Source organism: Silurus aristotelis, assembly GCF_946808225.1.
Source record: "Silurus aristotelis genome assembly, chromosome: 8".
Taxonomy (NCBI): Eukaryota; Metazoa; Chordata; class Actinopteri; order Siluriformes; family Siluridae; genus Silurus; species Silurus aristotelis.
The window spans coordinates 30,727,671-30,745,170 of NC_139581.1; the positions used below are offsets into that span (position 1 = coordinate 30,727,671).

The 17,500-nt window shown below is 41.1% G+C and overlaps 2 protein-coding genes across 4 annotated transcripts in view; both read left to right on the forward strand.

Annotated features, from left to right (window-relative positions):
• psmd2 (proteasome 26S subunit ubiquitin receptor, non-ATPase 2) overlaps window positions 1-9,750 on the forward strand; it is an 11,410-nt gene extending 1,660 nt beyond the window's left edge. Inside the window, exons 3-21 of the mRNA XM_083548706.1 lie at window positions 1-124; window positions 351-472; window positions 551-775; window positions 872-1,030; window positions 2,917-3,061; window positions 3,159-3,219; window positions 3,387-3,533; window positions 5,676-5,782; window positions 5,910-6,037; window positions 6,171-6,258; window positions 6,389-6,551; window positions 7,087-7,188; window positions 7,650-7,795; window positions 8,044-8,127; window positions 8,233-8,401; window positions 8,503-8,597; window positions 8,722-8,848; window positions 8,956-9,074; window positions 9,334-9,750. The exon at window positions 1-124 is cut by the window's left edge and continues 41 nt beyond it. Coding sequence (XP_083404832.1) covers window positions 1-124; window positions 351-472; window positions 551-775; window positions 872-1,030; window positions 2,917-3,061; window positions 3,159-3,219; window positions 3,387-3,533; window positions 5,676-5,782; window positions 5,910-6,037; window positions 6,171-6,258; window positions 6,389-6,551; window positions 7,087-7,188; window positions 7,650-7,795; window positions 8,044-8,127; window positions 8,233-8,401; window positions 8,503-8,597; window positions 8,722-8,848; window positions 8,956-9,074; window positions 9,334-9,516 — 2,494 coding nt within the window. The 3' untranslated portion in view covers window positions 9,517-9,750. The remainder of the gene's footprint in view (window positions 125-350; window positions 473-550; window positions 776-871; window positions 1,031-2,916; window positions 3,062-3,158; window positions 3,220-3,386; window positions 3,534-5,675; window positions 5,783-5,909; window positions 6,038-6,170; window positions 6,259-6,388; window positions 6,552-7,086; window positions 7,189-7,649; window positions 7,796-8,043; window positions 8,128-8,232; window positions 8,402-8,502; window positions 8,598-8,721; window positions 8,849-8,955; window positions 9,075-9,333) is intronic.
• A 1,112-nt stretch (window positions 9,751-10,862) lies between these two features.
• Window positions 10,863-17,500, forward strand: part of eif4g1b (eukaryotic translation initiation factor 4 gamma, 1b) — a 19,213-nt gene continuing 12,575 nt past the window's right edge. Inside the window, exons 1-7 of one of the 3 annotated variants that reach the window (XM_083549099.1) lie at window positions 10,899-10,959; window positions 12,235-12,253; window positions 14,419-14,534; window positions 14,653-14,739; window positions 14,918-15,112; window positions 15,285-15,369; window positions 17,038-17,177. In XM_083549099.1, coding sequence (XP_083405225.1) covers window positions 14,469-14,534; window positions 14,653-14,739; window positions 14,918-15,112; window positions 15,285-15,369; window positions 17,038-17,177 — 573 coding nt within the window. In that variant the 5' untranslated portion in view covers window positions 10,899-10,959; window positions 12,235-12,253; window positions 14,419-14,468. Of the gene's footprint in view, window positions 10,960-12,234; window positions 12,254-14,418; window positions 14,535-14,652; window positions 14,740-14,917; window positions 15,113-15,284; window positions 15,370-15,813; window positions 15,936-17,037; window positions 17,178-17,500 lie in introns of those variants that run through there. The other 2 variants (XM_083549098.1, XM_083549100.1) reach the window with 2 other exon arrangements.

Here is a 17,500-nt window from a genome sequence, read left to right on the forward strand (position 1 = left end):
GCGTCGACTGATTCGTTCCTCCACCACGTCCATGACCTCAGTGCCCAAACCACTCAAGTTTCTGCGACCGCATTACACCAAACTCAAAGAGATCTATGAGGGCATGGCACCTGGAGAGAACAAGGTGTGTGTGTGTGTGTGTGTGTGTGTGTGTGTGTGTGTGTGTGTGTGATTTTCTGTTATGAGAGATTTATTATATGACAGGTTTTTGATTTTTAAACCAGTTCTATTAAGTATGTCGTGATGAAGGAGCTGTTAAGATAAAATCATGGCTTATTAGAAGAAGTGTGTTGATAAACATGTGCTGTAATGCAAAAGGAATCAGTTCAGTCTTCTGTGTGCGTTTGCAGCGTTTCTGTGCTGACGTGGTGTCGGTCCTGGCCATGACTATGAGCGGAGAGAGAGAGTGTCTGAAATACCGCCTGCTCGGCTCACAGGAGGAACTCGCATCCTGGGGCCACGAATACGTCAGGTACCCGACATCACACGCCATCGCCATGGAAACAAATTGAGTAAACATATAAGGAGTGGTAACTGTGTGTGTGTGTAGGCACCTGGCAGGGGAAGTGGCTAAAGAGTGGCAGGAGCTTGAGGAAGGAGACAAGGTACAGCAGGAGACGCTGCTGAAGCTGGTGAAGGAGATCGTTCCCTACAACATGGCTCACAACGCCGAGCACGAGGCCTGCGACCTGCTCATGGAGATCGAGCGGCTTGACATGCTGGACTCGTACATCGACGAGAACGCATACGCCAAGGTCTGCCTCTACCTCACCAGGTCAGTCTCCCCACTCGACCCCACTCTCTCTCTCACACACACATACACACACACACTGTGGTAATTAGTATAACCCCACATTTTTAACCCCACCAGCTGTGTGAGCTACGTTCCTGAGCCTGAGAACTCGGCCCTCCTTAAGTGTGCGCTCAACATCTTCCGCAAGTTCAACCGTTACCCAGAAGCCCTCAGGCTGGCACTGATGCTCAACGATGTCGAGCTGGTAGAAAACATCTTCACCTCCTGCAAAGACATGTAAGATCTCTCTCTCTCACACACACACACACACACACACACACACACACACACACACACACACACACACACACAACAGCTTGAGAAATGACAGATTACTTTTAAATGAATTAACATGACTAGCGTTACTAAAATCACCATTCCAGCGGCATCTGTGTGATTGTGACAGTTAATGAAGTTCACTAGAAAGCTGCTTAATGTAGTAGTAATTATAATCTTCTGTAATTAAGTAAATAGCGATTGTTAACTATTTCTTATTATTAATGGTAACTAATGATGTTTACTGTGTATTTAAAGCCTGTCATCTAAACCAGTGGTCCCCAACCTTTTTCCCACTGTGTTGTTGTTTGTTTATTTTTCTCGTTTGAGGGTTTGAGTTTAGCAGTAATGTATTGTGTTAGCGGCCGGAGCTCCTTAAAGAGGTAGTGGATGGAGGTAAGTCATGTGACCGGAGCTCCTTTAAGAAGGTAGTGGATTGAGGTAAGACATGTGACCGGAGCTCCTTAAAGAGGTAGTGGATGGAGGTAAGTCATGTGACCGGAGCTCCTTTAAGAAGGTAGTGGATGGAGGTAAGACATGTGACCGGAGCTCCTTTAAGAAGGTAGTGGATGGAGGTAAGACATGTGACCAGAGCTCCTTTAAGAAGGTAGTGGATGGAGGTAAGACGTGTGACCGGAGCTCCTTTAAGAAGGTAGTGGATGGAGGTAAGACGTGTGACCGGAGCTCCTTTAAGAAAGTAGTGGATTGAGGTAAGACGTGTGACTGGAGCTCCTTTAAGAAGGTAGTGGATGGAGGTAAGACGTGTGACCGGAGCTCCTTTAAGAAAGTAGTGGATTGAGGTAAGACGTGTGACTGGAGCTCCTTTAAGAAGGTAGTGGATGGAGGTAAGACGTGTGACCGGAGCTCCTTTAAGAAGGTAGTGGATGGAGGTAAGTCGTGTGGCCGGGGCTCCTTTAAGAAGGTAGTGGATGGAGGTAAGACGTGTGACCGGAGCTCCTTTAAGAAGGTAGTGGATGGAGGTAAGTCGTGTGACCGGAGCTCCTTTAAGAAGGTAGTGGATGGAGGTAAGTCGTGTGACCGGAGCTCCTTTAAGAAGGTAGTGGATGGAGGTAAGTCGTGTGGCCGGGGCTCCTTTAAGAAGGTAGTGGATGGAGGTAAGTCGTGTGGCCGGGGCTCCTTTAAGAAGGTAGTGGATGGAGGTAAGTCGTGTGACCGGAGCTCCTTTAAGAAGGTAGTGGATGGAGGTAAGTCGTGTGGCCGGGGCTCCTTTAAGAAGGTAGTGGATGGAGGTAAGTCGTGTGGCCGGGGCTCCTTTAAGAAGGTAGTGGATGGAGGTAAGTCGTGTGACCGGAGCTCCTTTAAGAAGGTAGTGGATTGAGGTAAGTCGTGTGGCCGGGGCTCCTTTAAGAAGGTAGTGGATTGAGGTAAGTCGTGTGGCCGGGGCTCCTTTAAGAAGGTAGTGGATGGAGGTAAGTCGTGTGGCCGGGGCTCCTTTAAGAAGGTAGTGGATGGAGGTAAGTCGTGTGACCGGAGCTCCTTTAAGAAGGTAGTGGATGGAGGTAAGACATGAAGAGTGAGTCATAGACAGATGTGGAGGAGAAAATCCAGTAATTTTCCAAAATAAAACATCGTTCAGAATCAGATAATAAATAAAACAGAAATAATGTAAGTTATGTATTTTTTCTGTGTGGCCCGGTACCAATTGACCCACGGACTGGTGCCGGTCCACGGCCCTGGGGTTGGGGACCACTGGTCTAAACTATAGAATACAAAAATATATGAAAACCTCCTGGTAATAATAGTTACAGCTAAAACAAAATTGAATAAAAGTGCACCTTCAAAGGTTTGGTTATTGATTAGGGTAAAAGTGAAATTTCTCTTTGTAGTGTGGTTCAGAAGGAGATGGCGTTTATGCTGGGCCGGCACGGCATGTTCCTGGAGCTGAATGAAGACGTTGAGGACTATGAGGACCTGACTGAAATCATGTCCAACGTGCAGCTTAACAGCAACTTCCTCGCCCTCGCACGTGAGGTGTGTGGTTTTTTTTTTTTGTTTGTTTTTTCTTCTTCCTCCCCTGAGAAGCTTCTGGAAATAAACAGCTGTTTTCTTTTGTGTAATTCTCACACAGCTGGACATCATGGAGCCTAAAGTACCAGACGACATTTACAAAACACACCTCGAGAACAACAGTACGATTTCTTCTTTTCCTTTATATCAGTTTTTAGTGATGTATTACAAATAATTTTTTAAATGTCTTATTTTTCTTAAATAATTTAGTCTTGCCTTTGCTTTAATGTAAAAATCTCTGTATTGTTCATGTGTTTGTCAGTGAATAATTGATTATTTGCTTTGTCAGGATTCTGTGGCAGTGGCTCTCAGGTGGACTCCGCCCGTATGAATCTCGCCTCCTCGTTCGTAAACGGCTTCGTTAACGCAGCGTTTGGACAGGACAAACTGCTCACTGAGGACGGCAACAAGTGGCTGTATAAGAACAAGGATCACGGTGAGACACCATCCACCCGTTTTGTCCTCTGATTGTCTGTGTCTGTCTGTGTGAGACGAGGTTTCAGATACAGCTGGCCGTTATAACAGTGTAATACATATTCCAGCAAATAGCTTTTAAATTGAAGCATTAAAAGTCTTAAAAAAGTGAAAAAAAAATTTTGGACTATAAGCCGCTACTTTCCCCCCCCCACTCTTTGAACCCCCCGGCTTAAACAACGAAGCAGCTAATTTAAGGATTTTTTCTGGGTTTTTCCCGGTTTCACAAACTTCAAGCCAAAAAGCTGAGCCCCATAACATTAGACCAATGAAATTGCAGAACGAGTTCAGGTGAACCAATGAAACTCTTTATATTAAATCAGATGCGTTCCCACTGAATCGGGCCGCAGCACATCATAAATATGGATGATGTTCCTCTGAAGTTTGACCTGCCGCTCACTCGGACTGTCTACAGGAAATGTGAATCATTCGTCACGCTGAAAACAACCGGGCATGAAAACACACTTCACCTGTGTTCTGAGCTGCACGGCATCGGGAGAAAAGATTCACCGATGGTGATTTTTAAACGCACTGCGATGCCAAAAGATAAACTCTCGAAAGAAATAGTTGTAAAAGGAAGGAGGAAGACAGTAAACAATGACTTATTTGCTAGGCTACTGTTTAGATACAAGCCGTGTAACAGACACTGTCTTTCAATAAAGCCTGTGTAAAGTTCATTAGATTCAGTGTAGACATGCGACTTTTAGACAGGTGCAGATTATTTATCTTCAAAATACACATCTTTGTCAAATTCAGTGGGTGCGGCTTATATTTGTGTGCGTTTAATAGTCCGGAATTTATGGAAAATGTTTTTAATCAATTAATTTATTTTTTTATATACCTTTGAATGATACTTTTGAAAATATTCGAGAGAAAAACAGATGTTATATAAATCAGAAGTGTTATTTTTATTTCTTTATTTTTCCCGATCAGTGTGATTTGTAGAATGATGATGTGGTGATCAGATAGTATCGTGTCGTATCACTCACACTTCACCATATTGAGTTCACAGTTGACTAAATGGAGTATAATTCTTAAAGATGCTCTTTGGTTTAATCTGGTGAGTTTTTCTGTCTTACACTCAGGATCATGCTGTAAAACCTCTTTTAGTTTATTTGTTATGTTTTTGTTATTAAATTCTGTATTTAGCTCAGGATCCCAACATGCAAACTTTATTCTATTTATAAAGTTAATTATTTGGTTTCTGTTACTTTTAATATATTTGTATATTCTTACATCTATTAGTAGGGATGCACAGAAATGAAAATTCTTGGCCGAAACCGAAAATGAGGAAAGCAAGGCCGAAAACCGAACACCGAAAGAAATGATGCCAATTATTATTACCCTTGCATTTATGGCTATAACTGTGTACTAAACTTACTCAAATCAAGGCATTTCAATTGCATAAATTCATATTAAAGTTTCAAAGCATAAATCAATTACAAATTATGAAAATATTTATTTCTTGCACATTGCAACAATGCACAGGATAAAATAAATTCAAATTCAAACTTAAATGTTTAACTTAAATGCACTCGTGTACATTAAATAATAATCTACAGGCCCTCTGGCCTGCTGAAAGGTTGTAAAATTAATTATGTTCTTTTATAAAAACAAAGTGCATTCAGAACAAGTGCAACTGCTTAAAGATACAATAAAACACTATCACTGGGAAACTTCCTGCCTTTTCAAAAACCTCCAGCACAGACGGAGTGCGCGTGCTCGGAGGGGTTTTGCTTTTCTGTGCGTGTTCCTCTCATATTCAGCATAGCGATCGGGATGTTTGGATTTCAGGTGATAAATTAAACCCGACGTGGAGAAAGTCTTTGCAGACGAAATTTCGGCATTACACGTTTTGCAAATCGCTATCTGTGGGTCTTTCTCAGATATACTGAAATACGTCCACACCGCAGACATGTTGTTTTAGACAAGCACGTGCAGGCAGCGGTTTCTGTTTGCGTCATCACAACAAACTGTTTCGGCCGCGTTTTTATAGTGCTCAAAGTCTATTCAGTGGCTGAATATTCGGTGCATCCCTAGTTTATAGTATATTACTGCTGTTTTCAACTGTAATAAGTGTGTGTGTGTGTGTGTGTGTGTATAGGAATGCTGAGTGCTGCTGCATCTCTGGGTATGATCCTGTTATGGGATGTGGATGGTGGTCTCACTCAGATCGACAAGTATCTCTACTCATCAGAAGACTACATAAAGGTACACACACACTCTTGTGCGCTCTCTCTCTACTACATGCATATTCAAATGAATAATTGTGCATCTCAGCAGAATTCAGTGTGTGTGTTTATAATATTATTTGGTTGATGTAATTGTTCCTGTCCAGTCCGGGGCTTTGCTGGCATGCGGTATCGTGAACTCCGGCGTTCGTAACGAGTGTGACCCTGCTCTAGCCCTCCTCTCTGACTACGTCCTACACAACAGCAACGTCATGAGGATAGGAGCCATCTTCGGGTAACACACACACACACACACACACAAAATGATTTTATGCTTAACACATGATTATAAATCTGAGTTGTTTGTGTCCAACTTGTGTTGTCTGATAGCAGATTAACATTTGACCCTTGTTTACATGTTTCCTCAGGCTGGGTCTGGCCTATGCAGGATCTAACAGAGAAGATGTCCTGTCACTGCTCCTGCCGGTGATGGGAGACTCGAAGTCCAGCATGGAGGTATGATCATCTCACAGAAACCAAACTTACTATATTGTGTGTCTGCCATTAGTACGTCTCGCAACTGTGTGTGTGTGTGTGTGTGTGTGTGTGTGTGTGTGTGTGTGTGGGGGGGGGGGGGGGGGGTCAGGTGGCAGGTGTGACCGCTCTGGCGTGCGGTATGATTGCTGTGGGTTCATGCAACGGTGACGTCACATCCACCGTCCTTCAAACCATCATGGAGAAGAGCGAGCAGGAGCTGAAGGACACATACGCACGCTGGCTTCCTCTCGGCCTCGGACTTAACCACCTCGGTAAAAGGGACGGGGATTGGACCATGTGTCTGCAGAATAGGGGTGTTATTCAAATAATAATAATAATAATAATAATAATGTTTTTTGAAGTCAGGACGTCAAAACTTTTATGCGCTTTTACACGAATCATGGAAGACCACGTGATCCAAGGTGTAAAGCCAATAACAAAAATCACATGATCGTGGAGCAAATGGAAAATTAATAATTTCTTTAATTATATTAAATATTACCAAAGTTATATTCAAAGTTAAAAATGATGATTCACGGCTTAAAAAATGTTTTTTTTTTTTGGGATGGCGTCTGTTTATGGGCGTTTTTATTTATCGCGGGTGGTTTTTGGAACGTAACCACTGTGATAAACAGGGAATTACAGTAATCAGAAGTTTTACACTTCAATAGTTTGGGTACTTAAATATATTTTATTTGTAATTAATTTACTTATTTAAAATTTTAAACAGCTCAATGCCATAATTCATGTCTTAAATTATTACTTATGCATATTTCACAAAAAGCTAATGTGTATACGTGTGTGTAGGCAAGGGCGAGGCGATCGACACCACGCTGGCAGCATTACAGGTCGTTCCAGAACCATTCCGCAGCTTCGCAAACACACTTGTGGACATCTGTGCATACGCAGGTAAGACACACACACCACACACACACACACACTGCACAAACCGCTAAAACGGATAAAAACATTAAAAAGAAATCAGTTCTTGAGACTCACACACACACCCACATGTGTGCGCACACACATCTAGAACATTTGACTTGCCTAACGTACCATTGTATATATCCACCTAATTTCTGTTTATAGTAATATATATATATTCTGTTCATAATACATACACATCTGAAAATTTCAGTTTATAGTAATAACCATCTGTATATTATGTTCTTAGTACATACACATCTGTAAATTACTCCTGTAATACCATTTTATCTCATTTATATAACTCATGTAAACACTGTATATCCTGCGTTTGCTGCTACTGCACTTCTGGTTAGACCTAAACTGCATTTCGTTGCCTTTTATTTGTACATTTGTAATGACAATAAAGTTGAATCTAATCTAATGCTGTTTCTCTTCTCTCTCAGGTTCAGGGAATGTCCTGAAGGTTCAGCAGCTGTTGCACATCTGCAGTGAGCACTATGACACCAAGGACAAAGATGATGACAAGGACAAGAAGGACAAAAAAGATAAAGAGAAGAAAGAGAGTACAGCAGACATGGGCTCACACCAGGTGTGAACTGTGTGTGTGTGTGTGTGTGTGTGTGTGTGTGTGTGTGTGTGTGTGTGTGTGTGTGTGTGTGTGTGTGTGTGTGTGTGAGAGAGAGAGAGAGAGAGAGAGAGAGAGAGAGAGAGAGAGAGAGAGAGAGAGAGAGAGAGAGAGAGAGAGAGAGAGAGAGAGAGAAAATGAATCTTAAATCATTGTAATTGGTTGTGAATGAATGGTTTAATCATTACACACTCTGCTGCTCCTGGATGTAGGGTGTGGCTGTGCTGGGGATTGCTCTCATAGCCATGGGAGAGGAAATCGGATCGGAGATGGCACTGCGCACATTCGGTCACCTGGTGAGTGCTTTCATTTAAATTAAACTGCGTCATTTTTCTCTGTTTGTTTTTTATTTATTCTCCATTCTCGTCTTTGTTCTTTATTCTCTTTCCCTGTGTCTGTAGTTGCGATACGGCGAGCCCACCCTGCGCCGAGCTGTGCCATTAGCGTTAGCGCTCATCTCCGTGTCCAACCCCAGACTCAACATCCTGGACACGCTCAGCAAGTTCTCTCACGACGCTGACCCAGAAGTCTCGCACAACTCCATCTTTGCCATGGGCATGGTGGGCAGTGGTGAGTGTCATTCAATCTTCAAAAATACAAACAGGTTGTTAATTAGAGAAATCTGAAAATCTGCCTCATTGACGCTTTCCTTTGTGTATATTTAACCTCAGGTACCAACAACGCTCGTCTCGCTGCCATGCTTCGTCAGCTGGCCCAGTACCACGCCAAGGACCCCAACAACCTGTTCATGGTCCGACTCGCTCAGGTACCGTAGTGTTATAGAGATATAATAATGGAGTTAATGATTATTTAGTAGTTTCATAAAACTGTAACTCTTCTCATTTATTTCATGTGTGTGTGTGTGTGTGTGTGTGTGTGTGTGTGTACAGGGTCTAACACACCTGGGTAAAGGGACACTGACATTGTGTCCATATCACAGTGACAGGCAGCTCATGAGTCAGGTGGCGGTGGCCGGACTCCTCACGGTCCTAGTGTCCTTCCTGGATGTGAAAAACAGTAAGAGTTCGCATAATTTTAGCTCATTTATATAAATATTCAGACTCAAACTCTGATTAAACTAATCTTTCTTCTTCTTCTTTATTTTATTTGTCTTAATTCTGCAGTTATTTTGGGGAAGTCTCACTACGTCCTGTACGGCCTGGTAGCAGCCATGCAGCCTCGCATGCTTGTCACGTTTGACGAAGAGCTCCGGCCTCTACCCGTGTCCGTCCGCGTGGGACAGGTGTGTGTGTGTGTGTGTGTGTGTGTTTTTTTTTTTTTTGCGGGAATGTTTTTTTTTGTTTTTTTTACACAGCAGTTCTGCTTGCTAGATTTTTGTGTGCAGTAGCTGTTCTATAGCTCACCAGAGGAACCAAAGATCTCTGCTGCTTTCTGTTTGTAATATTTGAACATATTTAAGTAGATGTTCTGTTCATTATGAAGATCCTTGTCTGTGTAATGTCAATGAAATGTTCACCCCTCTGTGTATGTGTTATCACCAGGCGGTGGATGTGGTGGGGCAGGCAGGCAAACCCAAAGCCATCACTGGTTTTCAGACACACACCACACCGGTGCTGCTAGCGCACGGAGAGAGAGCCGAGCTGGCCACAGAGGAGTACATCCCGGTCACGCCCATCCTCGAGGGCTTCGTCATTCTGCGTAAAAATCCCAACTACGATGTCTAAACACACACACACGCACAGCGTTACACACACCCTCGTTTCCGGGACCTCGACTGCACCGTTTTTCAGATCTATGACCGGACAGGATTCTTTCTCTCACCTTTTTCTCTTGTTTTTTTTTTTTTGGTTTGTTTTTTACAAACGCGTTTATTCAGCCCTGGGTAATTATTTTTTTCTCCAATTTGTTATGTTTTACTGTTATGATGTGAAAATAAATGAAATAATGTGGTAGTAAAATGTGGATGTTTTATTTCATTGCAATTTCTCTTTACTGAATACACACACATTCCAGATTTTGGAATCAAAACAGTCACCAGCTCTCCTAATCCTCAACAGCAGACAATTAAATAAATTAGAAGAAATATTCATGAGCTGCGGTTTGGTGCATCATTCCATCAGAAAGGAACTTTACATGTCCATGTCATGCAGAATTAATGTTATAGTGGATCAGTACATCACCATGTGTTCACTTCTGACCAAACGATCCTAACACTCTCTCACTTGTGTACTACACCAGTCTGTTATTGAGTACCAACAGCTTTTTCTCTTATTGGTAGTGGTTTAGAATTAAACACCACTTTTTTAGCTTTCATTCTACAGAAAACTCTCATTTGTTTCAGTTCTCTGCATTTTTGTGCTGTTTGAATGCATTCTTTTGACTGGTTTGAGAAACTGCTCATGACGACGGTCAATACGACTGAGGAAAGTTATGAGTAGCAATGCAGCATGAAATCACTAAACATTTTACACAAAATATTGCATTTGATTATGTTTCCAGATACATTTTAAACAAACTCTGAAAAATATGACCACATACTAACAATAAATAAATAAGAATGTGTACTGGTTTGTTCTCTTGAGCCAGTAATCTTACACAGAAATAAATTTTTTAACTCCACAGCTCTATTAAATATAATGATAGTATCAGTAAATCATTCTGATTACATTATTAATGATAAAACAAAGATAAGGAAAGCTTTTATATCAGTGTTTAAATCTATAAGCACAGGTCTCAGAGATGTTTAGGGAGGATATGTTTATAAGATTATTCTTCATGAAATAAAATTCCAACGTGCTACTACTAAAGTAAAGGAAGTAACAGTTATATCTAATAAAATATTATATCTAATATAATACACCCAGTGTAAATACATTTATAAGCATATCAACGAAATCTTTTGTAGCATAAATACATTTTCATTTATCTCTTTATGAACTAATAATTAATATAGATTAATAGCGTATAATTAATAATAATAATAATACATTAATAATAAAATAAATTATTCATAAAAATTAAAATTAATTAAACTGCCGTATAATGACAGCGCACTTGCTTCTTTATCACGTGACACAGTATTCCTAGCATGATTAAACCGGAAGTTGTATACCCCGGCTTCCGGAAAGAGGAATTAGTCTGTCCGGTTTACGGACTGAAGGAGAAAGGTAAAGCTCTTCTCTCTGCTTCTATTCGCTTTACACATTAATATATCATTCTATTTATTTCAGGTCGGTTGGAGGAGATTTTTGTCTGCTTGTAAAATGTGGAGAAACTTATTAGAATTATTTCCATTAGGAGCACGCGGTGTGTGTTCATTTATCTTTATGTGAACTCACAGCTCTGTGTGTGTGTGTGTGTGTGTGTGTGTGTGTGTGTGTGTGTGTGTGTGTGTGTGTGTGTGTGTGTGTGTGTGTGTGTGTGTGTGTGTGTGTGTGTGTGTGTGTGTGTGTGTGTGTGTGTGGTGTTTTGTTGCCCGTCGGTTATTTCGTAATACACACACACACACACACACTTCTGTCCACAAGATTAAAAACCCACCAGGTTTTAGAACAGATCTATTCTACAGGTAAAGTCTGATTAAAAGTCTGTGTTCGTCTCTGTTTAACTGTTACTGTACATCATGTATCTGATGGCCTCATCTGGTGTTTCTGACTTGTGATTAATAATCAGAGTGAAGATCATCATCATCCTCATTATAACCCTCTTTACATGATCTCAGGTCACGTGACCTGCCATTTCAACACGTGTTTTGACTCATTAAGAATATGTATTATGTAAATCAGCGCTGTTTACACTGAGTGCAGGAGAAATATAACTAAATAATAACCATAATTAATATCAGGAAGAATCACACGTGCAATAAATAACACAATTCTCACACATTTTAATTTAATTCCAAACACGTTTGTATTTGATGATATTTCTTGTGTCACGCTGTAAATCTGATTCTGCTGTCAGATCCTGTGTTTCTATAAACTGTACATATTTACAGAATCATGTATTTGTTGTTGTTTAATTGCTTGTCATGTTTATTGTTTTGATTAAATCCGTGTGTACAGTGGAGCAGGTCGACGTGTGGCTAAAGTCTGTCGATTAGCATCAACTCACAAGTTTAAAACGAGTCAGATTTAATCTCACTCTTCAAAATAAACCGGTTTTAAGACGATATCACTCGGTATTATTTAACTCTACAGTTGTCATGTTTAGAATCGAAGTCTAAATGTGTTTAATTCGAGGAGAAACTCGAGCTAAATGCTCATGCTAATCGCCTGCTCGTGACACTAGCTCGCTAGCTCGGTTATTCTTAGCCCTGACTCGACTCGTGTGTAATTTACTTGATTTATTTGTTTGTATTCGGTGATACTGCGCCAGAATAGTGTTGTGTGTGTGTCTCTTATCGTTTTATTACTATCGAACTTTTTTGTGTGTTTTTCCCTCAGGATGGACACGTCGACAAGTGTAAGCCGAATTCAAGGCCAGGATTGAAGGCTAGCTCGCTACTAACTCAGTTTAACACCTTAGCGGTTATAATTAGGCTTTTAGATTTACTGGAGTAAAGTTTAAGGACTGAGATTGTGTATTTATTGCCGGTTTTCTGCAGCTCGCACTTTAGATTTGAACAGATTTGTGGTTTGTTCATTCTGGAGTCTGTAACTAGCGGGGAATCGTTTGCTGAATCGGTTCTTTTTGGGAGTCGAAACCACACGCACGCATTTTATCTGTGTAGTGTGTGTTTTTAAATATCTATTAAATAAGTGCAAAAATGTCTTATTTTAATCATGTTTACCGTCTTATATGTTGCATCATGTGTGGAAGTTTAATGCACATTGTAATGCAAAAATATAGGAACATTCAGAACATGATGGATATTTATGGTAAATCCGTGATCTTAAAAATTCATTAGACGTTTTTAACAACTAATTAATTTTACACAAAAAACATGTGTGTATGATGACCTCTCATATTAATGCCACATTCTCCCACTGCGAACAAAGCCAGTCAGCATTACCATACCATCTAAGGTTCAGTAGTGATGAAGGAACGTAGTTGTTTGTCAGTACAAGATCATCATATAATCCTGACCTAACCCATCAGATGATCTGATGAAGAACTTGTAACGTTTATTTTCTCAGTGAGACGAGGATGTGATTTAAACACGGTGATGCAAATCACATTTTCTATTCTAAATAAAGAGAAAGGAGGTGGAAACCAGTGGTGTAGGTCTATTGTGAGCAGTCAGCAAATAACAAGATTAAATAAATCATATTTGGCTTTATTTATTTATGCTTTCAGGATGTGCAGTACATGTATTTCTCAGTGAACACACTGTGTAATGTGATAAAGTGCATGTGTGTTCACTGAGAAATACTGTGTGATAAGAGTAATGTTATAAAGCTGTTTCTATTCACACAGCTTTTATTATATTCTCCAATTTATTATTGGCTTTGATTGTAAAACAACTCTTAATTATACAAATAATAGACAAAAGTTCAACAACAGTACACCATTGAATCAGTTGACTTGAGGTCACTGGTTTTAAACCTGTGTGTGTGGTTTTGCTGAGTGTGAGACTGGCTGCATGGTCCTCTCCTTTATCTCAGTGTTAAGCTGGTCAGTGTGGGGTTTCCCTTTTGTTCTGTCTCTGTAATCCAGCCTGGCCTTTTATTTATTTAATTTTTTGGTCATTTGGACTGCTGTGTTTTTTTTTTTTTTGCTATCCATCGTCATTTTTTATTGTCTTTTTTAAATTACTGATGTAGTTTTGATGATCTACAGTGTGTTCTTGTTTTTTTTCTCTTCACTGTGTGTTCTTGCTGAACAATGTGGATTATGTTCAGGCTCTACCTGCAGTGACCGCTGTGGACACTAGGGGACAGGAACTGCACCAAATGCAGAAGTAAGAGGAGAAGAAGGATAAATAAAAAATATGTCTGGCTTCCCTCTGTTGTGTGTTCATGTCTCACAAATAGGCAGGAAAAGAGAAAAGCAGGAGTTGGGTGTGTGAATATTGTATATTTATAAGACAGTTAATTAGCCACGCCCACTGTATAGGGTTTATGAAGTGCATGGTGCAGTTCACTTCTGCGAGCACTGAGGCGTGTGAGCTTGTGCGTCCCCTCAGGAGTCAAGGGCCAGAATAACAGAAGTTCCTTTTCTTTAATTAAAAAGTAAAAGTAGTGACAGGCAGTTTTGTACTAAATTATTGTTAATATTAAAATAAAAAAGGTCAGAAAAAGATTGTTGGCCTTCACCTCCACCTGTAACCAGTTATCCTGATGATTTTCCTTTAATCGTGTTTTGTTTGTGATGTTTTTGATTTGTGATCGACATGTAACATGATGAAATCCACCACTGAGATCACTTGCATGCTGGTGTGTCATGGGTTTCAAAGGTCTCGGTGGAGGCTCGTGTGTGTGTGTGTGTGTGTGTGTGTGTGTGTGTGTGTGTGTGTGTGTGTGTGTGTGTGTGGTAGGTATTGGCATTACGCAATCCTCAAATGGTTGCTGGTGTTCTTGGATAAATCTTTAAATTTTGTTTGTTCTTGTGTAATTATGCTAATCCTGACATCAGGTATATAATAATATTGTGTTCAATATTTTTGTTTTCTCTCTCTCTCTCTCTAGAATTTTCTCAGTAGGTAACTGAGCCTGACCTGGACGAGGATCCAGATGAAATGAATAAAGTACCAGGACCCCCATCCTCCTCCCCCCTCCCTGCACCTTCCCCTAACCTCCCCCCGGTAATGGCGATACCTGTGTTATTCTCATGACTGTGCATCAGTAATTTATCATATATATTTAAGTGAATTCTGTGAGCTGTGAGTTTGTAGTGTAATACTGCCTATTTCTCATCTTCAGCCTAACTTCTCACCCACTCCACCACCATCTATGGTGTTTGCCACACCCACTCCTCCTCCAATGAACCCCACAGCTCCTCCCCGTCAGGTACGACCCCATAAACACAGCAGGGGCATTAAAGAGTTAGGCACAGTGATGAATCAGTTAATCAGAGGAATGTTTGAGACGGGTAAAGAATCTGGGGCATTAAACAATCCAACAGGGATGTGCTTTAAGGAATTCCTCTTCTCTCTCTCTCTCTCTCTCGCTCTCTCTCTCTGTGCAGCCATTCTACCCTGTTCGGCCCACATTACCCACAAACCCAGCCCGAGCCCAAGCAAGCTCCGCCCCCCGGCCCATCGCTCCACATGGGGGACACACCCCTCACGTCTTCCAGCCTGGCTCCCAGATGATGATGATCCAATCTCAGCCGATCAGCTTCCCTAACTCTCAGGGCCCCGCCTACTACATCCCCAGCCAGGTGAGTCCTGATATTAATCCCTATTTATTTATTTTAGCATGTCTTACCAAAGCACTGAGCTAACACTCTTTTATCTTCTTATATTATATTAATTGCAGTTGTTAATCAGCACCAGAAAACCATAACCATTTTATTTATTTATTTGTTATTTATTTATTTATTTTTATTTTAGTACCGCCCCTCGTATGTGTCTCCTCAACAGTACCAAGTTGCTGGTTCTCCAAACTTTTATCCTGGAAGTGGTTCTGCTGAGTATGGTGTGTGTTCACACACACACACACACACACACACACACACACACACACACACACACACACACACACACACACACGATAACAAATGCTGATATGCCAAGAAATGGAGTACTTAAATTACCAGGATTGTATTGCACTACACTCCAGTCCATCAGGGGGTGCTACACTCCAACAATTAATTTTTCAAAATTATATTAAAGCTTGTCAAATGGCAGCTGGTATGATGAGCATGTAAACTCTTGTAAACCTTCATGTGGAGTTATTTTTATCAGGTTGCTGAGGGACTGAAACACACACACACACACACACACAGCAAAAATGCCAGCCCACTCATCCCTGTAGATCAAATCTCTGCCTCCTGGTGGATCACTCAGGACTAACCGAGGGAGGGAGGGAGGGAGGGAGAGGGAGAGGGAGAGGGAGAGGGGGAGAGAGAGAGAGAGAGAGAGAGAAAGAGGAGAAGGAAAGAGACAGGGAACAGTAAGACTTGTAAAAAAGAAAGAGAGAAAGGGGACGCGAGAGGACAAAAGGGACGATGGGGAACAGAGCGTCCAGTAGCAGTACTGATGGTACGTCTCTGTATCTGTCTGACTGCCACTCGTCTAATTGTCCTCTCTTTTTCTCTTCGCCTACTTTCCATTTTTTTGACTCATTTAGCAGGGTTGAGTTCTCACCTGTGTTCTCTCTCTCTCTCTCTCTCTCTCTCTCTCTCTCTCTCTCTCACTCATTCTTTTTCTGTCTGTTTTTTCTCTGTTATTCTCTGTGTCTGTGACTAGATTTCTCTCTCTCTCTTTTGCATGCTTTCTTTCTCTCTCTCCCCCACCTTCATTTCATGTGTGATTATGACTATATTTAGTCGTGAGTTCTCGCTGCTCCACGGGTTGTGTGAGTGAGAGAGAGAGAGAGAGAGAGATACAGACAGACAGACAGACAGACAGAAAGAGAGAGGGATGGAGGGAGAGATAAATACCAGTAAATAAAGAGGAATTGTAATTTTATTCTCTATTTAAAAAATAAATAAAAGCACATGGTAACTTCATGGATACGTGTGTGTGTGTGTGTGTGTGTGTGTGTGTGTGTGTGTGTGTGTGTGTGTGTGTGTGTGTGTGTGTGTTGTGTGTAGGTGTTTTTGGCATGTTTTCTTATAAAGAAAGAACAATAAAGCTTTATAAATCTACACGCCCTGCCCCTCTCTAAGGTGATGTGTTTAGGTACAGGTTATATGAAAATAAATGAGATATAAAGATTAATATTTAAATGTACCTGTGTAAGTGCATGTGGTGTTCTTTCTGCACACCTTTACTCTTCTGTCAGGGCTTTCCACTAGATTTCGTGCTGTTTTTGTGGGATTAGTGTTTATTTATCTGCAGGAGGATTAGTGAGAGCAGAGAGTGATGTCATGAGGAGGTTGCAGTTCATCTCAGAGGTGTTCAGTGGGTGTGTGGTGGTCAGGGCTCTATGCAGGATATTCACGTTTTCCCCCTGCATCCATGTGTTCATGAGTCTAAGTTCTTTGGGGAATTGTACAGAGAAGTTTTTATACAGCTGTATTAGGGTGTAATGGTCAGGGGTACACATACTTTTGACCTTTTGAGTATATGATGATGCAAATAAGTCAGGAGCAGTGTGAAGAGTGCATGTCATTTATATGTCTTGTGTGTTGTGTTGTAGCTGGAGCGTACTACCCTACCCAGCCCCAGTTTACGCCTCCTGTAGCCACGGCACCTGTCCTCATAAACCCCGCCCCCCAGCAGCAACCGACTCCGCCCCCTCAGCAGCCCGGTGCACCGGCCAAACGGGAACGCAAACCGGTGAGCTGCCTTTATCATCATCTTCTCTTTAGAGAAATAGATCCTAAATATTTCTCAGAAACCTTTTTAAACAAGTTTGAATAAGTGTTTTATTTTTCTAAAGTATTTCCAGTCGTGGATGTAAGTGATGTGGGTGGGGTTGTGATTAGGGTTAAAAGTTCACAGGGCAGGAGCTGAGCAATCATTTCACTGATCTAATCTTAATACTCTATTGTCTAGACTATAGTCTTTGATCTCCACTAATTGAATTAGTCTAGTGTTTGATCTCTACTCATGTTACTTCTCTCTAGTCTTGGATCCCTAGTAAATTGATTTAGTCTAGT